Source organism: Dipodomys ordii, unplaced genomic scaffold (assembly GCF_000151885.1).
Source record: "Dipodomys ordii isolate 6190 unplaced genomic scaffold, Dord_2.0 Scaffold30, whole genome shotgun sequence".
In the NCBI taxonomy this organism is placed as follows: domain Eukaryota; kingdom Metazoa; phylum Chordata; class Mammalia; order Rodentia; family Heteromyidae; genus Dipodomys; species Dipodomys ordii.
In genome coordinates, this window is record NW_012267246.1 from 2759929 (window position 1) to 2772772 (window position 12844).

General features: G+C 50.1%; 1 protein-coding gene across 1 annotated transcript in view; it reads right to left on the minus strand.

Moving 5' to 3' along the window:
* Window positions 1–11354, minus strand: part of Veph1 (ventricular zone expressed PH domain-containing 1) — a 117681-nt gene extending 106327 nt beyond the window's left edge. The window contains exons 1-2 of the mRNA XM_013016183.1: window positions 11300–11354; window positions 5367–5651 (exon numbers count right to left, since the gene is read on the minus strand). Coding sequence (XP_012871637.1) covers window positions 5367–5504 — 138 coding nt within the window. The 5' untranslated portion in view covers window positions 5505–5651; window positions 11300–11354. The remainder of the gene's footprint in view (window positions 1–5366; window positions 5652–11299) is intronic.
* Between the last annotated feature and the right edge of the window lie 1490 nt (window positions 11355–12844).

Consider the following 12844-nt stretch of genomic DNA (forward strand, 5'->3'; position numbering starts at 1 on the left):
CAGAGATGAACCCCAAAGATAGGGAAACAAAGGGCTTTTTTCTCCATTTTTTTTCCATTTGTGGATGACTTTACATAAGGTGTATTCACAAACACATGGTAGGGGGCAGGGCAGGGAATTAGAGCAGAGACGGTGAAGAAGTGCAGCAGTGGACGGCATGGCTGCACTGGCCATGAGGAGAGTGAACTATGCCATCTGTAGGTGGAGGGAGGGAATAGGGGAGGGGAGGGATCAGATGACACTATGCAATAGACAATATACTTACTAGCTGATGTATGTATAGGCAACCCCACTGTATTTCACCATTAAAACAACAATAAACTAATTGAGGTGGGGGAGGAACAAGAAAATGAAGGGCAGAGAAAAAGTATCAAACCCCACTCCAGCCTCATCCGCATGAGCTCTGGCACAGTGAGTATTTGCCACGAGGGCAGGTCCAAGCTCCTGCAGAGAAATTGGTTACTGGGGCCCAGGTCCTTAGGAGACATCCAGTAAGGAAATCCAATGTCCAGCGCCCCGCCCCCCCCAAGGAAGGTCATGGGCAGCTAACGGGAGGCGAGCCACAGGGGCCTTGTGGGTCAACCTGAAAAGGGAGAGAAGAGGCTGCAGACAGCCTTACCTTAAGCTTAGTACATGTCAATTGGAAGTTACCATGTTTCCTCTGCTTCCATGGTTATGGATAACCATTAGAAGGGAAAGTGAGCTAGGGGCCAGTGGCTTGTGCCTGTCATCGCAGCTATGGAGGAGGCTAAGATCTGAGGATCAAGGTTTAAAGCCAGCCCAGGCAGGAAAGTCTGTGAGGCTCTTATTTCCACTAAACTACTCAGAAAAAGCCGAAAGTGACACTGTGGCTCAAGAGGTAGAGCAATAGCCTTGAGCACAGAGAGGCTTAGCCCCTGAGTTCAAGGCCCAGGACTAACAAAAAAAAAAAAAAAAGAGATGTGTGATAGAAATGAATGAAAGAGAAGCTGCACAGACTTGTCACTGGGATGATCAGTGGGGGATCCCTGTTCACATGGGGTAATCACTGGGGGATCCCTGTTCATACAGGGTGATGATTGGGGGTCCCTGTTCACATGGGATGATTACTGGGGGGTCCCTGTTCACACCAGACAATCACTGGGGATCCCCGTTCACAGGGGATGGTCACTGGGGGCCTCTGTTCACACGGGGTGATCACTGGAGGATCCCTGCTCACATGGGATGAACACTTGGGGATCCTTGTTCACACGGGAAGATCACTGGGGTAATCTCTGTTCACACGAGATGATCAATGGGGGGGGTCCCTGTTCACATGGGGTGATCACTGGGGGAATCCTTGTTCACACGAGATGATTACTGGGGAGGGGTCCCTGTTCACATGGGGTGATCACTGGGGGATCCTTGTTCACCTGGGGCCAACACTGGGGGCTCCCTGTTCACACAGGGTGATCACTGGGGGGTCCTTGTTTACATGGGAAGTTCACTGGGGGTCCCTGTTCACATAGTCAACCACTGGGGGGTCCCTATTCACATGCATGGTCTCCGGGGCATCCCTGTTCACATGGGATGATCACTGGGGGAATCCCTGTTCACATGGGGTGATCACTGGGGGATCCCTGTTCACACAGGGTGATCACTGGGGGATCCCTGTTCACACAGAGTATCACTGGGGGGGGTCCCCGTTCACACAGGACAAAGACTGGGGGGTCCCTGTTTACATGGGACAGTAACTAGGGGTTCCCTATTCACACAGATCATCACTGGTGAGTCCCTGTTCACATGGGGTGATCACTGGGGGGTCCCTGTTCACATGGGACGGTCACTTGAGGGGTCCCTGTTCACACGGACGGTCACTGGGGATCCCTGGGCAGCTCCCCCGCCGGCCGCCCGGTGAGCAGGCCTGCAGCCCACACAGCCCACAGACGCCGCTGACAGCTCACCTGCCCTCAGTCCTGAGTTTGCCAGAGACAAAGCAGCCCGGGAGCCTGGAGGCTGTGGCCCGGAACTGCCGCAGGCCTCTGGTGGAGACAGTCCTCGGGACCCGGATGAGTCGTGTTAGCTTGAGCTGCTCTGCCATCTTTTCACTTGCGAAGATAAACATGGCCTATCCAGCCATGTTATTTCTAGAGAAGAGGGGTGTAATAACCAGGGGGCCCCAAGAATCAGCCTGGCCCGGAGGCCCGGCCTGCTGGAGAGGACGGCGCATCGAGAGGCTGACGTCACCGCCCCACAGGGCGGAAGGGCGTGCCATGCCGTTGAAAGGGGAGGGGCATGCCGCTGGAGGTGGGGGCATGCCACGGAAAGGGGGCGGAGCCTGTTACTGGAGGGGGTGGGGCTTCGAGCCTCACGTGGCGAGCTGTCAAGAAGTGATTGGACAGTGAGCAGCTTGGGGGAGGAGCAAGAATGACAGTTGACAAAACCATTAGGCCGATGAAACCCTTACTCCTGGGGGAGGAGGATGGAGTGATGGAGAATAGAGAGTGGAGAGACGGAGTGGAGAGAGAGACAACAGGAAGGGAGAGCAGGCAAGAGGCGCCTACCAGAGCAGAGCAGGGCAGGCCTCTTCGGGAGGCCGTTTGGGGCCTCCTCGGGAGGTTATGTAATAACCAGCGGGGGGTGGGGGGGGCCGACAATCAGAGTGACCCGTGGCCCGGCATGCTGGAGGGGGCGGGACATGGAGAGGCTGACGTCACTGCCCCACGGGGCGTGCCACCGGAGGGGAGGGGCATGCCACAGGAGGGAGGGGCATGCCGCCGAAAAGGGGAGGGGCCTAGCCTATATGAGGGCTGCGCTTTCCAAGTCCTGAGGGACTGGAGGAGACAGGAGTGCTGTGGGAGGGAGGGAGAGCGACGAGGGGAGGAGTAGGAGTGGAGGGAGAGACAGCAGGAGAGGAAAGCCTGCCGGAGCAGAGCAGGGCAGCCTGTGGAGGGCAGGGCAGGCCTCCTCGGGAGGTCATTCGGGGTCTCCTCTGGAGGTCATTCGGGGCCTCCTCTAGAAAGGCCTGTGGAGAGGCCTCCCGGAGCAGAGCAGGGCAGGCCAGAGGAGAGTGGAGAGGCCTGCAGAGGAGGAGGAAAGGAAGAAAGGCAAAAGCCTTCCCCTTTGGAGGCTTGGAGTTTTGCAGCTTTGGAGGTCTGGGGCTGGAGGTTTGCAGACTGACAGACTAATTGGAGGTTTGCAGACCAACTAATAAAGGTCAGGGGATCAGGGCTGCCCATTGGAGGCTTGGAGGCTTGGTGGTCGAGGCTGCTCTTGGTTCTGGGTATCCAGCCCCGGACAAGGTAGCCACAGGCCCCCTTTCTGGTGTAAACAGTGTAAATAAATTTGTTAGCTTTAATCATGCCTCGATGGATTATCTTGCTCTTTAAAGGTCATAATTGGGTTGTTGGAAATGGTAGCATCACCCCGCAAAGTGGAAAAGTACCAGGAACGCTTGTTGAGTTGAGTCACCCTAAGTTGATGAATGTTCTGGAGAAGAAAATGTGGACAGGCCATTGCTATGAGAGGCAATACCTGGGAAGGGACGAACATTTGGGATATGACCTCATTGCTCAGTGGGGAAGCATCTGCCAGCAAGCCAGACACTGTCAGGCTGCCCAGATGCCCTGACACCAGCTCTCTACCAGAACGTGGAAGAGAGCCATGGAGCATGAACATAGTCACCAGTGCCAGGCTTTATGCCATGCTTTGTGTCTGTGGCCTGGGCTGGCCGAGCTGCCCACGTTGCCTGGAGGCTGGGTGTCCTATGTCTCTGAAGGAGGGAGAAGCTCACCAAGGGTCCAAACACAATTGAGAAGCTCAACATCCAACCACACGGCACGCCCCACGTCCACCCTTTGGAAGATGATGTTGGGATGTAGAATCCAGACGAGGAGGAGAAAGGAAGGATGGAAGGCCTAGAGGAGGGTTTAAAATGGTCTGTTCACCCCTGTGATTAATAATGGGTGAGTTGGGGCTGGGAAGGTGGCTCAGTGGTAAAGTGTTTGCCTTGCTTGCCTGAGGCCCTGGGTTTGATTCCTCAGCATCACATAAGCAGAAAAAGCTGGAAGTGGTGCTATGGCTCAGGTGGTAGAGAGCTAAGCTTGAGCTGAAGAGCTGAGGGACAGTGCCCAGGCCCAGAGTTCAAGCCCCATGACTGATAAAAAAAAATTGGGTGAGTTGAATAAAATGGGGGAACAGAGGGTGGAGGATGGAGCAAAGAAGAGGTAGACAACCTGAGAGACAACTCAGTCTGCATCACCAAGCCCTGGTAACCATACTGTTGGTGCCCAGGAGATGTTGTCCGGGTCTCACATTACCTGCACAGCAGGAAGGCCCATCCTGCCTCCTGCATTATTCAGCCTCCAGCACACACTGCCCCAGATACTGATGCCCCGTGGATCTTGGCAGGCCAGCTTTGACCTCGAGTTTGTTACTGCCACTCACCACGTCATTTTAAGGGTGTAAATGAAACGCTCACCCAATCCATTTGTGAGACCGTCACTTGGGGCTGCCATCTCAAGAGTTCTGGTCCCCACAGGAAGGCACATGGCGGCACACCTGCCTGCTAGGCCAGCAACTCCCTGGATGCTTTTTCTGTTCTTTTTTCTTTTTTGCATTTTTATTAGCACCCATTAGTTGTAGAATGGGGCTTCATGTTGATACATCTATATAACATACAAGGTACCTGTTACCTTCCCTCATTTCCTTACTCCCTTCCTAATACAATCTCAACAAATATAATATTTTTCCATTTTCACACATGTATGTAAAGCACATTGACCATCTTCTCCCTCCTTCACCCTCTCCAGATACCCACACCCCTCACCAGCACCCCTACCCCACACAGGACCTGTCTTACAGTTCTGATTATTTGTAAAGGGTGTGCTAGTTGCTCAAGTGGGGTTTCACACCCTGGTATTTCACATGCGCTGTCATCATTTGATTCTCTTGTACATTCTCACTTTCTTATAGAAGAGTGGATTTATATTTACCTGGGTCCGAAAGTTAATGATCTCACTGACCCATGCCTTAAGCACTTCTTCACAAAGCCTCTGGCATTGGGGCAGTAGACTGAGGCTGTTCACATAGAACCAGATATCAGAGCCAGGAGAAAAGATTGCATCCTTTTGAGTGTCTGTCTTTGGGGGAGGTAAGTATCTGAGCCATCCAGAGCCATGGAACACAGTGCACATGGAACAAGTGCAGCATTGCTCCATGAAATCTATTGTTCCAGCAACTAGATGCTTCTTCTTAGACACCAATTGAACCACAGAGCAGTGAATGACTATCACTGGTACTCCCTCTCCCCTGGAACCATCGCGTCCTCCCCACCCCGGGTGGTATCCAAGCCTCTAGTACGAGCCTGCATTACTTTAGAGATCTTGTCTATAAACTAGAGTACTTACTGGAGATGAGCTAATTATCTTAATCTGCTCCAAAGCTTCTGTCAGGCTGTCTTCGATCTCAGAGTCATCTAAGGAGAAGAGGTCTCCAGCTCGGGAGAGATCTTTTTGTCCCAAGACAAGTCTGAACAGTTGATGCATGATGAGGGATTTGATCAGTTGACTTTCTGAAGATCTGTGTGCTCAGTTATCAGGCGTTAGGAAGAGAAAACCATGTAGCAGGAGGTAGATTTTATATTCCACAAGAAGCCATTTTCCTCCAGACTTTGAGGTTGTCTCAGCCGCTCTCTGGAAAGAGAAACAAATGACAGGCTTCAGCCACTGGCAGAATGGCATGTGTGCACAGGACGTGACCTTAGCTCCGCCAGAGGGGAAATGTGGACCAAGTGACAGATTCAGCTTGATGGTCTTTAAATGAGCTCTCGACTTATTTTTGGCTCAGGAAGCTCTGTCAGAAATGATTAGATCTCCCTGGAATTTAATTTTAACCTAAAAAAAGTGCAGTTCATACCTTGCACTTACTTCTTTATTTTCTCTTTTCTACTTCAAGGGAAACAAAAAGTGGACAAGAAACAAATAGGCCTGGCACATGCTAGCTGTCCCCTCTCCAGACTGCTGTGGAAATCAAACAGAAGGTGAGGATCAAAGGAACGAGGGGACACAGGACTAGCTATTAGACTCCTGCCTGGTGTCTTTCAGGATCCTGAACACGGAAGCCATTCTTACCCTCCTCCCTAGATTTATTCTGCTATTTTGGCAATAGAAATTGGCACTTCCCTTAGTTCATACATGATCTCAAGCCTTACCATACTCCTACGTGCTCCTAATCAAGCAGCAACAAGCTAGGATTCTGCCACAGCCCTCAGGGTTAGGTGAACCTCGGGATTGGGTAAAGCTCACACATGTTACAGTGGTATGATGCAGCCGAGCCATGCCTCTAGCCCTGTTTTTTGCTGGCTGCTTTCCGATAGGGGTCTTGCTTCCTACACAGGTGTGCACCTAATCCCTCCCTGCCATCTGTTTACTCTAGGCTACTTGCCACAGCTCAGAGCACAGGTATGCATGTGGCATTAAGCTACCTCCAAAGAGGGGGAGCCAGGCAGATGTGTCCACCAGGGCTGGATGGACATTGCCATCTTCCCAGTCTCCATTTCCCGCATGGCCCGGACAACAGGTTCATGCCAGTATCCTTCACAGCCCTGCTTGATAGACAAGAAAGAGATCAGTTGGATCACACCATCTTTCACCCTACATAGCCAACGGTTGAAGTCTTGTGGATGTTCACTTCCTGCCTCACACTGTTGTGCATACTCCCAGCGTCCTTAATTATTACAGCTCCACGAGACGAAAACTGATGTTCAGAGAGGCAAGAAACCGCCAGCCAAGACACATACAAAGAAGTTGTGGGGCGCAGAGTGAAGGCCCCGGATCTTTGGGGCTTCTCACGGACAACAACAATGCTGTGTGTTGGTTATTACTGAGCTCCCTGTTCCCAGAAGCCCTCATGTAGGGGCGCCTGGCATGCTGCCACCTGCTGCGTTTTCTGAGCAATGATTTCTAAGGCATTTTGCCCTAGTCAGTGGTTAATGCTTTCTTCCCCCTGCTTGTCTTTTTTTTTTTTTAATTTATATTTTAATGCCAGTACTGGGGCTTGAACTCAGGATCTCTTGCTCTTGCTCTGCATGTATGCATTTAGGTACTCTACCACTTGAACCATGTTCTGTTTCAGTGGGGTTTTTTTTGTTTGATTGTCTTAGATTATTTTCCCTGGTTAGTTATAGAAGCTGGTGGACTTTTCTGCCCAGGATGACTTTGAACCCTGATCTTCGGGTTTCAGCCTCCTGAGTAGCTGGGATTATAGAATGAGCTACAGAGCCTGGCTCCAGCACAGCAATGGTAGTCAGATCCCCAACAACTTTTGCCAGATGCCCTGAGAAACTCCTTCTCCTTACGAATGTCACTATCCTGAGGGTCACCTGAACGCAAACACATACACACATGTACACACACTTGAGTATGCTTGAAACACACGTGCGTGTACCTACATGTACCTCCAGACTCAGGGGCTTCCCACTCTAAGATTTCTGCTGAAAGCTTCCCCGCCTCATGCTCCCACCAACCTTGTGTCAATAATTGTTAGTAATTATTAATTAATAATATACGTTATTGATGAGGAAACAGCAAGTTCAGTGCCACATTGGGCCACAGGCCACTTCCTGGTAGTTCAGCCTCCAAACCTCAACACTCTGCATCTCAAAAAAAACAAAAACAACCCACCGGCTTGCAAAAGCCTCTTGTGTTCCACCTCTTTAATTTCTTCCCTTTTCATTATTTCCTGCCCTAATCTTAAAGCAATCCTTATCTGAGGCGTACTTTCTTCATGCAGTTTTAGTTTTTCGGTTTTCGTCTGTTTTGAAGCACAGATTGATGGAGGAGCTCTCCCTAAGAAACAAGCATGATCGTTTCGAGGAGTCACAACTGTCCCTCAGTTTACCTGTCTCCTTAACTTGCTGTTTGCTACTCCACCTCTTCAGACTGGGCGCAGCCGTCTGGTGACCTCCGCTCAGCTCAGGGAGGAGGGTGGTGTGGGTTGTGGCAGGGAGAGGAATTCCAGGAATGCAGCCCAAAGCCACGGGCAGCACCCCCCCCCCCCAGGGGCAGGGTCAGGTGACAGGCAGCACCTCGCTCTGGACAGGCACCGCTTTCTGGAGGATACAAAGCCAGCTCCAGTAAAGGAGCCTTGTTTTGTTTAGGGGAGAAGACAGAACTCCCAGTGTTGGTGAAAACTTACTTCTCCCTGGGGAGAAGTGGGAGTGGGGAAGGTCAGCAGTCTCCCCAGGGCCCAGGGGAGATGGGGCTGAGGCCTGATACCCACTCCCCCCCATCACTGTGTGTGTGTTGGCTCTGGGATTAGAACCCAGAACCTTTGCATTCTTCTTTGGCTTTTTTGCTCAAGGCTGTCATGCTACCACTTGAGCTTCAGCTTGACTTCCAGCATTTTGGCAGTTAATTGGAGATGAGAGTTTTACAGATTTGTCTGCACTGGCTAGCTTCAAATCATGATACTCAGATCTCAGTTCCCTGAGTAGCTAGGATTACACCAGACTGGTTGTACTTCTAAATACTGCAGCAACAACCAGAGAAAAAGTCACTCTTGTTTACCTTTTTAACACTTCAGAGAAGAACAAAAGGCACCTCAAACTGTCCCTGTTAACCCAACAGTACATGCTTTGAACCATGCTTAAAAAACACCAAGTACTCCTCTTGGCCCCTGCTTTCCCCCAGAGGGGATTTAGTGGGTTTACGGGTCATCACAGGAAAGTACTCAGGGCTCTCCTGCAGAGAAGTCCCTCTTCAGGATCACAGGATGTAAACTGTCTCTCCAGGAGTGACACCTTCCAAGCCATGGTGGACATGATTCCTGGCTAGAGGAGAGTGACCCCATAAACCCTCCTGCACACCACATGATCACCAGCATTTCCCGCCACCTCACGTACGGAAGAGTTCCTTTATTCACCCAGAATCCTGTCCTTCATCCACCCCAGGAGTGGGACCAGTTCTTTAATAGCGCTGTGTTCTTGTAGCTCATTCCCTCCTATTATCCCTCCTGTGTGTGTGTGTGTGTGTGTGTGTGTGTGTGTGTGTGTGTGTATGTGTGCGTGCGCAAATGCACCTATACTGGGACTTGATCTCAGGGCTTTGCACCCTTGCCTGGCTTTTTATTTTTTCTCTCAGGCTGGTGTTGCTCTACTTTTTGAGCCACAGCTCCACTTCTGGGTTTTTGGTGGTTAATTAGAGATGTGTGTTGTGGACTTTCCTGCCTGGGCTGGCTTTGAACCAGGATCATCATTTCTCAGCCTCCTGAGTAGCCAGGCACGTGGCTTCCTGCCTCCCTTTCCAGAGGTAACAAATGATTAATAGGCGTTTTCTGTGTTGAGGAGCTCTGGTCCTCTCTATTTGCATCATGAATGCATTTTCATTGCCCTTTCCCCCAGTCTTAACATCCCAGATACAATTCATTTGCTTTTGAATGTATTTCTGGAGATTTGGGGGTAACAACTTTATTTTATCCTCTGGAGAGAGACCCTACCCGCATTAAGGCTGAAGAGTAACGATGATTCCCCTCCCTCCACCCAGAGCATGTGTCCTAATTCTTTATATCTCAGACCATTTTTGTGCCTGAATTCAGATGCGTGAATTTTCCAAGTAAGTTTAGGAGAGGGACATCATGCACTCTCTCAACGACCTTGCAAGGGTACTCGCACTTCATGTGCACTACTGAGTAAATGAATACTTCATTATGCATGTGTGGACTATCCGGAAATACACACATGGGAGAGTTCATTCCCTCCATTCTGGGGGTATGCCAGTAGAGAATGCTGATTCTCAGAGGGGGGTGAGGCGTTCCCCTAAACCTACTTAGCACAGGAAGTCAATTTATCCAGAGGAATTCAGCCCTTAGCTTTCAACTCAGTTCAGAATATTCCTGATTTGCTCAACTTCAGAAAGTTTCTAGAATGGCAAGATCTCTCTCCCCCCCTCCCACCTCTCTCTCTTTCTCTTTCCTTCTCTCTCTCTCTTTTGTGTTTTTGGACAGCATTATTATGCACCAATACATTTTCAGATTTCTTTGTCTGAATTTAAAATATCCATTCACTAACTTAGACACTTCTGGGCCCAGAAAGGTTTTATAAAGTTCTCAGATTATTTTTCCCCTTGAGAGAAAGGATAGAAGTTTCTTTGGGAGGGCATCCCTTTGCTCACAGGCTGACAGGACTGCAGGCGCACACATTTCAGCCCTTTGCTGAGGGCCTATTGTCCCCGGATGCCTGCCTCTGTGCCCTGTACTCCCCTGGGTGCCTCTGCCTGGCATGGCTCTACCACTTCTGCACACAGTTTCCAGGCTCGGATCTTCCAGACGATACCCACTGGCTCTGTCTTTTGGACCAGGACTCGTACGGTGTGTTTGTACTAGGCTGATGGCCATTAAGCAGAGACAAACATCAAATTGGCCACTGATTTAGGTAGGAACTCAATCTATTTAGTTCTCTGTCCATGCTACAGCATTGGAACCAGGTAAAGAGAAAACTTAGGTTTCCCTGCAGGGAATGAGAGAGAACTTACCCATGAGCTTTTTAAACCCAAGACCTCTGCAGGCTTTCAGGGTAGTTTCATACTGTCTCCATGTTTGTTACCTGTTAAAGTTTATTTGCAGATCATATTTGCTCTGGAATGATACGAATCTTTGCATAAAAATTGAGCCCTAATTCCAATTCTATTATGTCTATTCTCCCCCCCCCCCGAAAATATCCCAAACCCTCCAACTATGAGAAGCCCTCATGTTAGAGTTTTCTTCATTTGTATGTACAGGGCACACACTACACAACTCTATGAGCAATCCAAAGAACCTCCTAAGTATTTTTTTCTCTTCTTTAAATGTAAAGAACCTATGCGTGTCACTGGGCACAATGGCCGCTTATTATGCTAATTTAATGTGTGTGCAGAAGAAGAAAAGCAGGTGGTTAGACTGGAAGATGCGATCCAGAGGAAGCCACAGCAGTGGTGGTTATCAGCAAAGGCCATGCTTGGTCGCTGTGGACCTGTGTAGAAAAACTGTAGGCAGGGACAGTTTCTGCCCATTTCAAAGCATTTCTTGAGATCAACAAAATTATTTGGGGAAGGAGACTATCACAGAGTAAAGAGACACACAAACGGCAAACCTTAAGGATCGAGAAGCAGCGGTTTTTAGCTCCTAAGGCCTAAAGATGTGTTGTATGTAGTCAGCCACCAAGGCGTGGACTTTGAGCCCAGTACCTGAAGTGCCTGCCTGCCTGCCTGGCTGGACACGCCAGCCCTTTCCCAGCCCTTTCCCCAAGCTCTCTGACATCAGCTTTAGTTTTAGCTGAACAAAAGGACAGGAAAGTAAACAACCGTACCTTGTAGGCCAGGCAACTGTGGTAACGGAAGCCTGATCTTTAGTGCAGTTGAGCTATGACCCTAGAGTGAGCTGCTAGGCTGTCTGCAGCCCCTGCTTTGGCCTGCTGCTGCCGCCGCTGCCGCCACCGCCGCTGCCGCCGCCGCCGCTGCTGCTGCTGCTGGTGGCTCCCGGCGCCTCCCGCATCCGCTGCCCCTCCCTCCAACCTAGTGTGGAATCCACAAACTAGCAACTTCTCCTCCCGCTCCCAAACTTCTCTTCAGACCTGACCATTGGCACAAAGCCTAACTGGTTTCTCTGGTGGACTTCCAGCCGCTTCTCTGAGTTGCTGGGCAGTTTAAAAGAATTAGATTTACATCTGTCTACCAACCAGTAATTTAGGTTCTGTTAATTAATAACTCACTTTAAGGGATCAAGGAAGTTTTAGGTTACTATCAGATGTAGCCCCCCTTTCCCCCACCTTTTTCCCCCTGGAATGGAGGAAAGGACTTGGGGACAAAGGGAGAGAGGGGAACACTGGAATGAAATATTGAAGCCTAATACGCTGGAAGAAAATACCACATGGCTAGAAGAAGATTGCTGAGAAAAAGCAGGCGCTCCAGCACCCTGCACCTGCGCGGCCTTTGCCTCTGTCCCTGCCTGCATCTGCATGGCATGCCATTAGAGCTGGAGAGAAAACACTAGCAACCCCAGGGATTCTTCCAACTTCTCCTTAACGGCTGATACACTTCCTTCTATTTCCCAAGGAAAGAACTCTTCTTTCAGGCCTGGCATGGGGGGGGGTGTCTTTCAGGGTGGTCCCTCATCTCTTACTCCTCGCTCTTGCAGGAAAACGCTCTTCAAAGGCTCTGAAGGCACCGGAGGCTCTTTTCTCCCAAGGGTGCAGAAGAAAAGGGTTTTCTCTCCTCTCCAGTGACCTCAGGTCTTGCCTGTCTGTAGGGGATACAATTCATCTGAGCCTCTCCCAACCAGTGCATTCAGTCAAACTGTGACCCTCTGGGGAGGGGAACATGTAAGGAAATGGTAATATGTTCACATCACCGGCAATTAGGCTGCTATGCAAACAAACTGCTGGCTGAATAAAAAGCCATGCTCAAGAGGTGAAAAACCATTTTCCCCTGCCTACCAACCACTATCCACAGATCCCAGCCATAACCCTAGCTAAATCTCCATAAGAAACCATGCTCATTGGGTGGAAGCAATGTCCATCAACTGGATGGGCCCTAAAGGGACAATGTGACTAATGTAGGGGAGAGAGATGGGACCTTTCCAGGCCAAGTTGAGGGTGAGGAGGAATATCTGGCCCGTGAGGAGGGGACATTTGTGCTGCCAGACACGATAGCAAGAGGATAGATGGACTGTTTGCCCTTGTGGATCCTGCCACCAGCAAACATGGTACTTTCCTTTGGGACTCTGAAGCCAGTTTCCCTAAAGCTGGTTTGACTATGAGCATCCTGCTTTTAAAAGTGGGGCACTAGAGATGTACACCATGACAGGTAGAGTTTGTTTCATCGTCAAAGGTGTATTTCAATGACAACTGTTATAA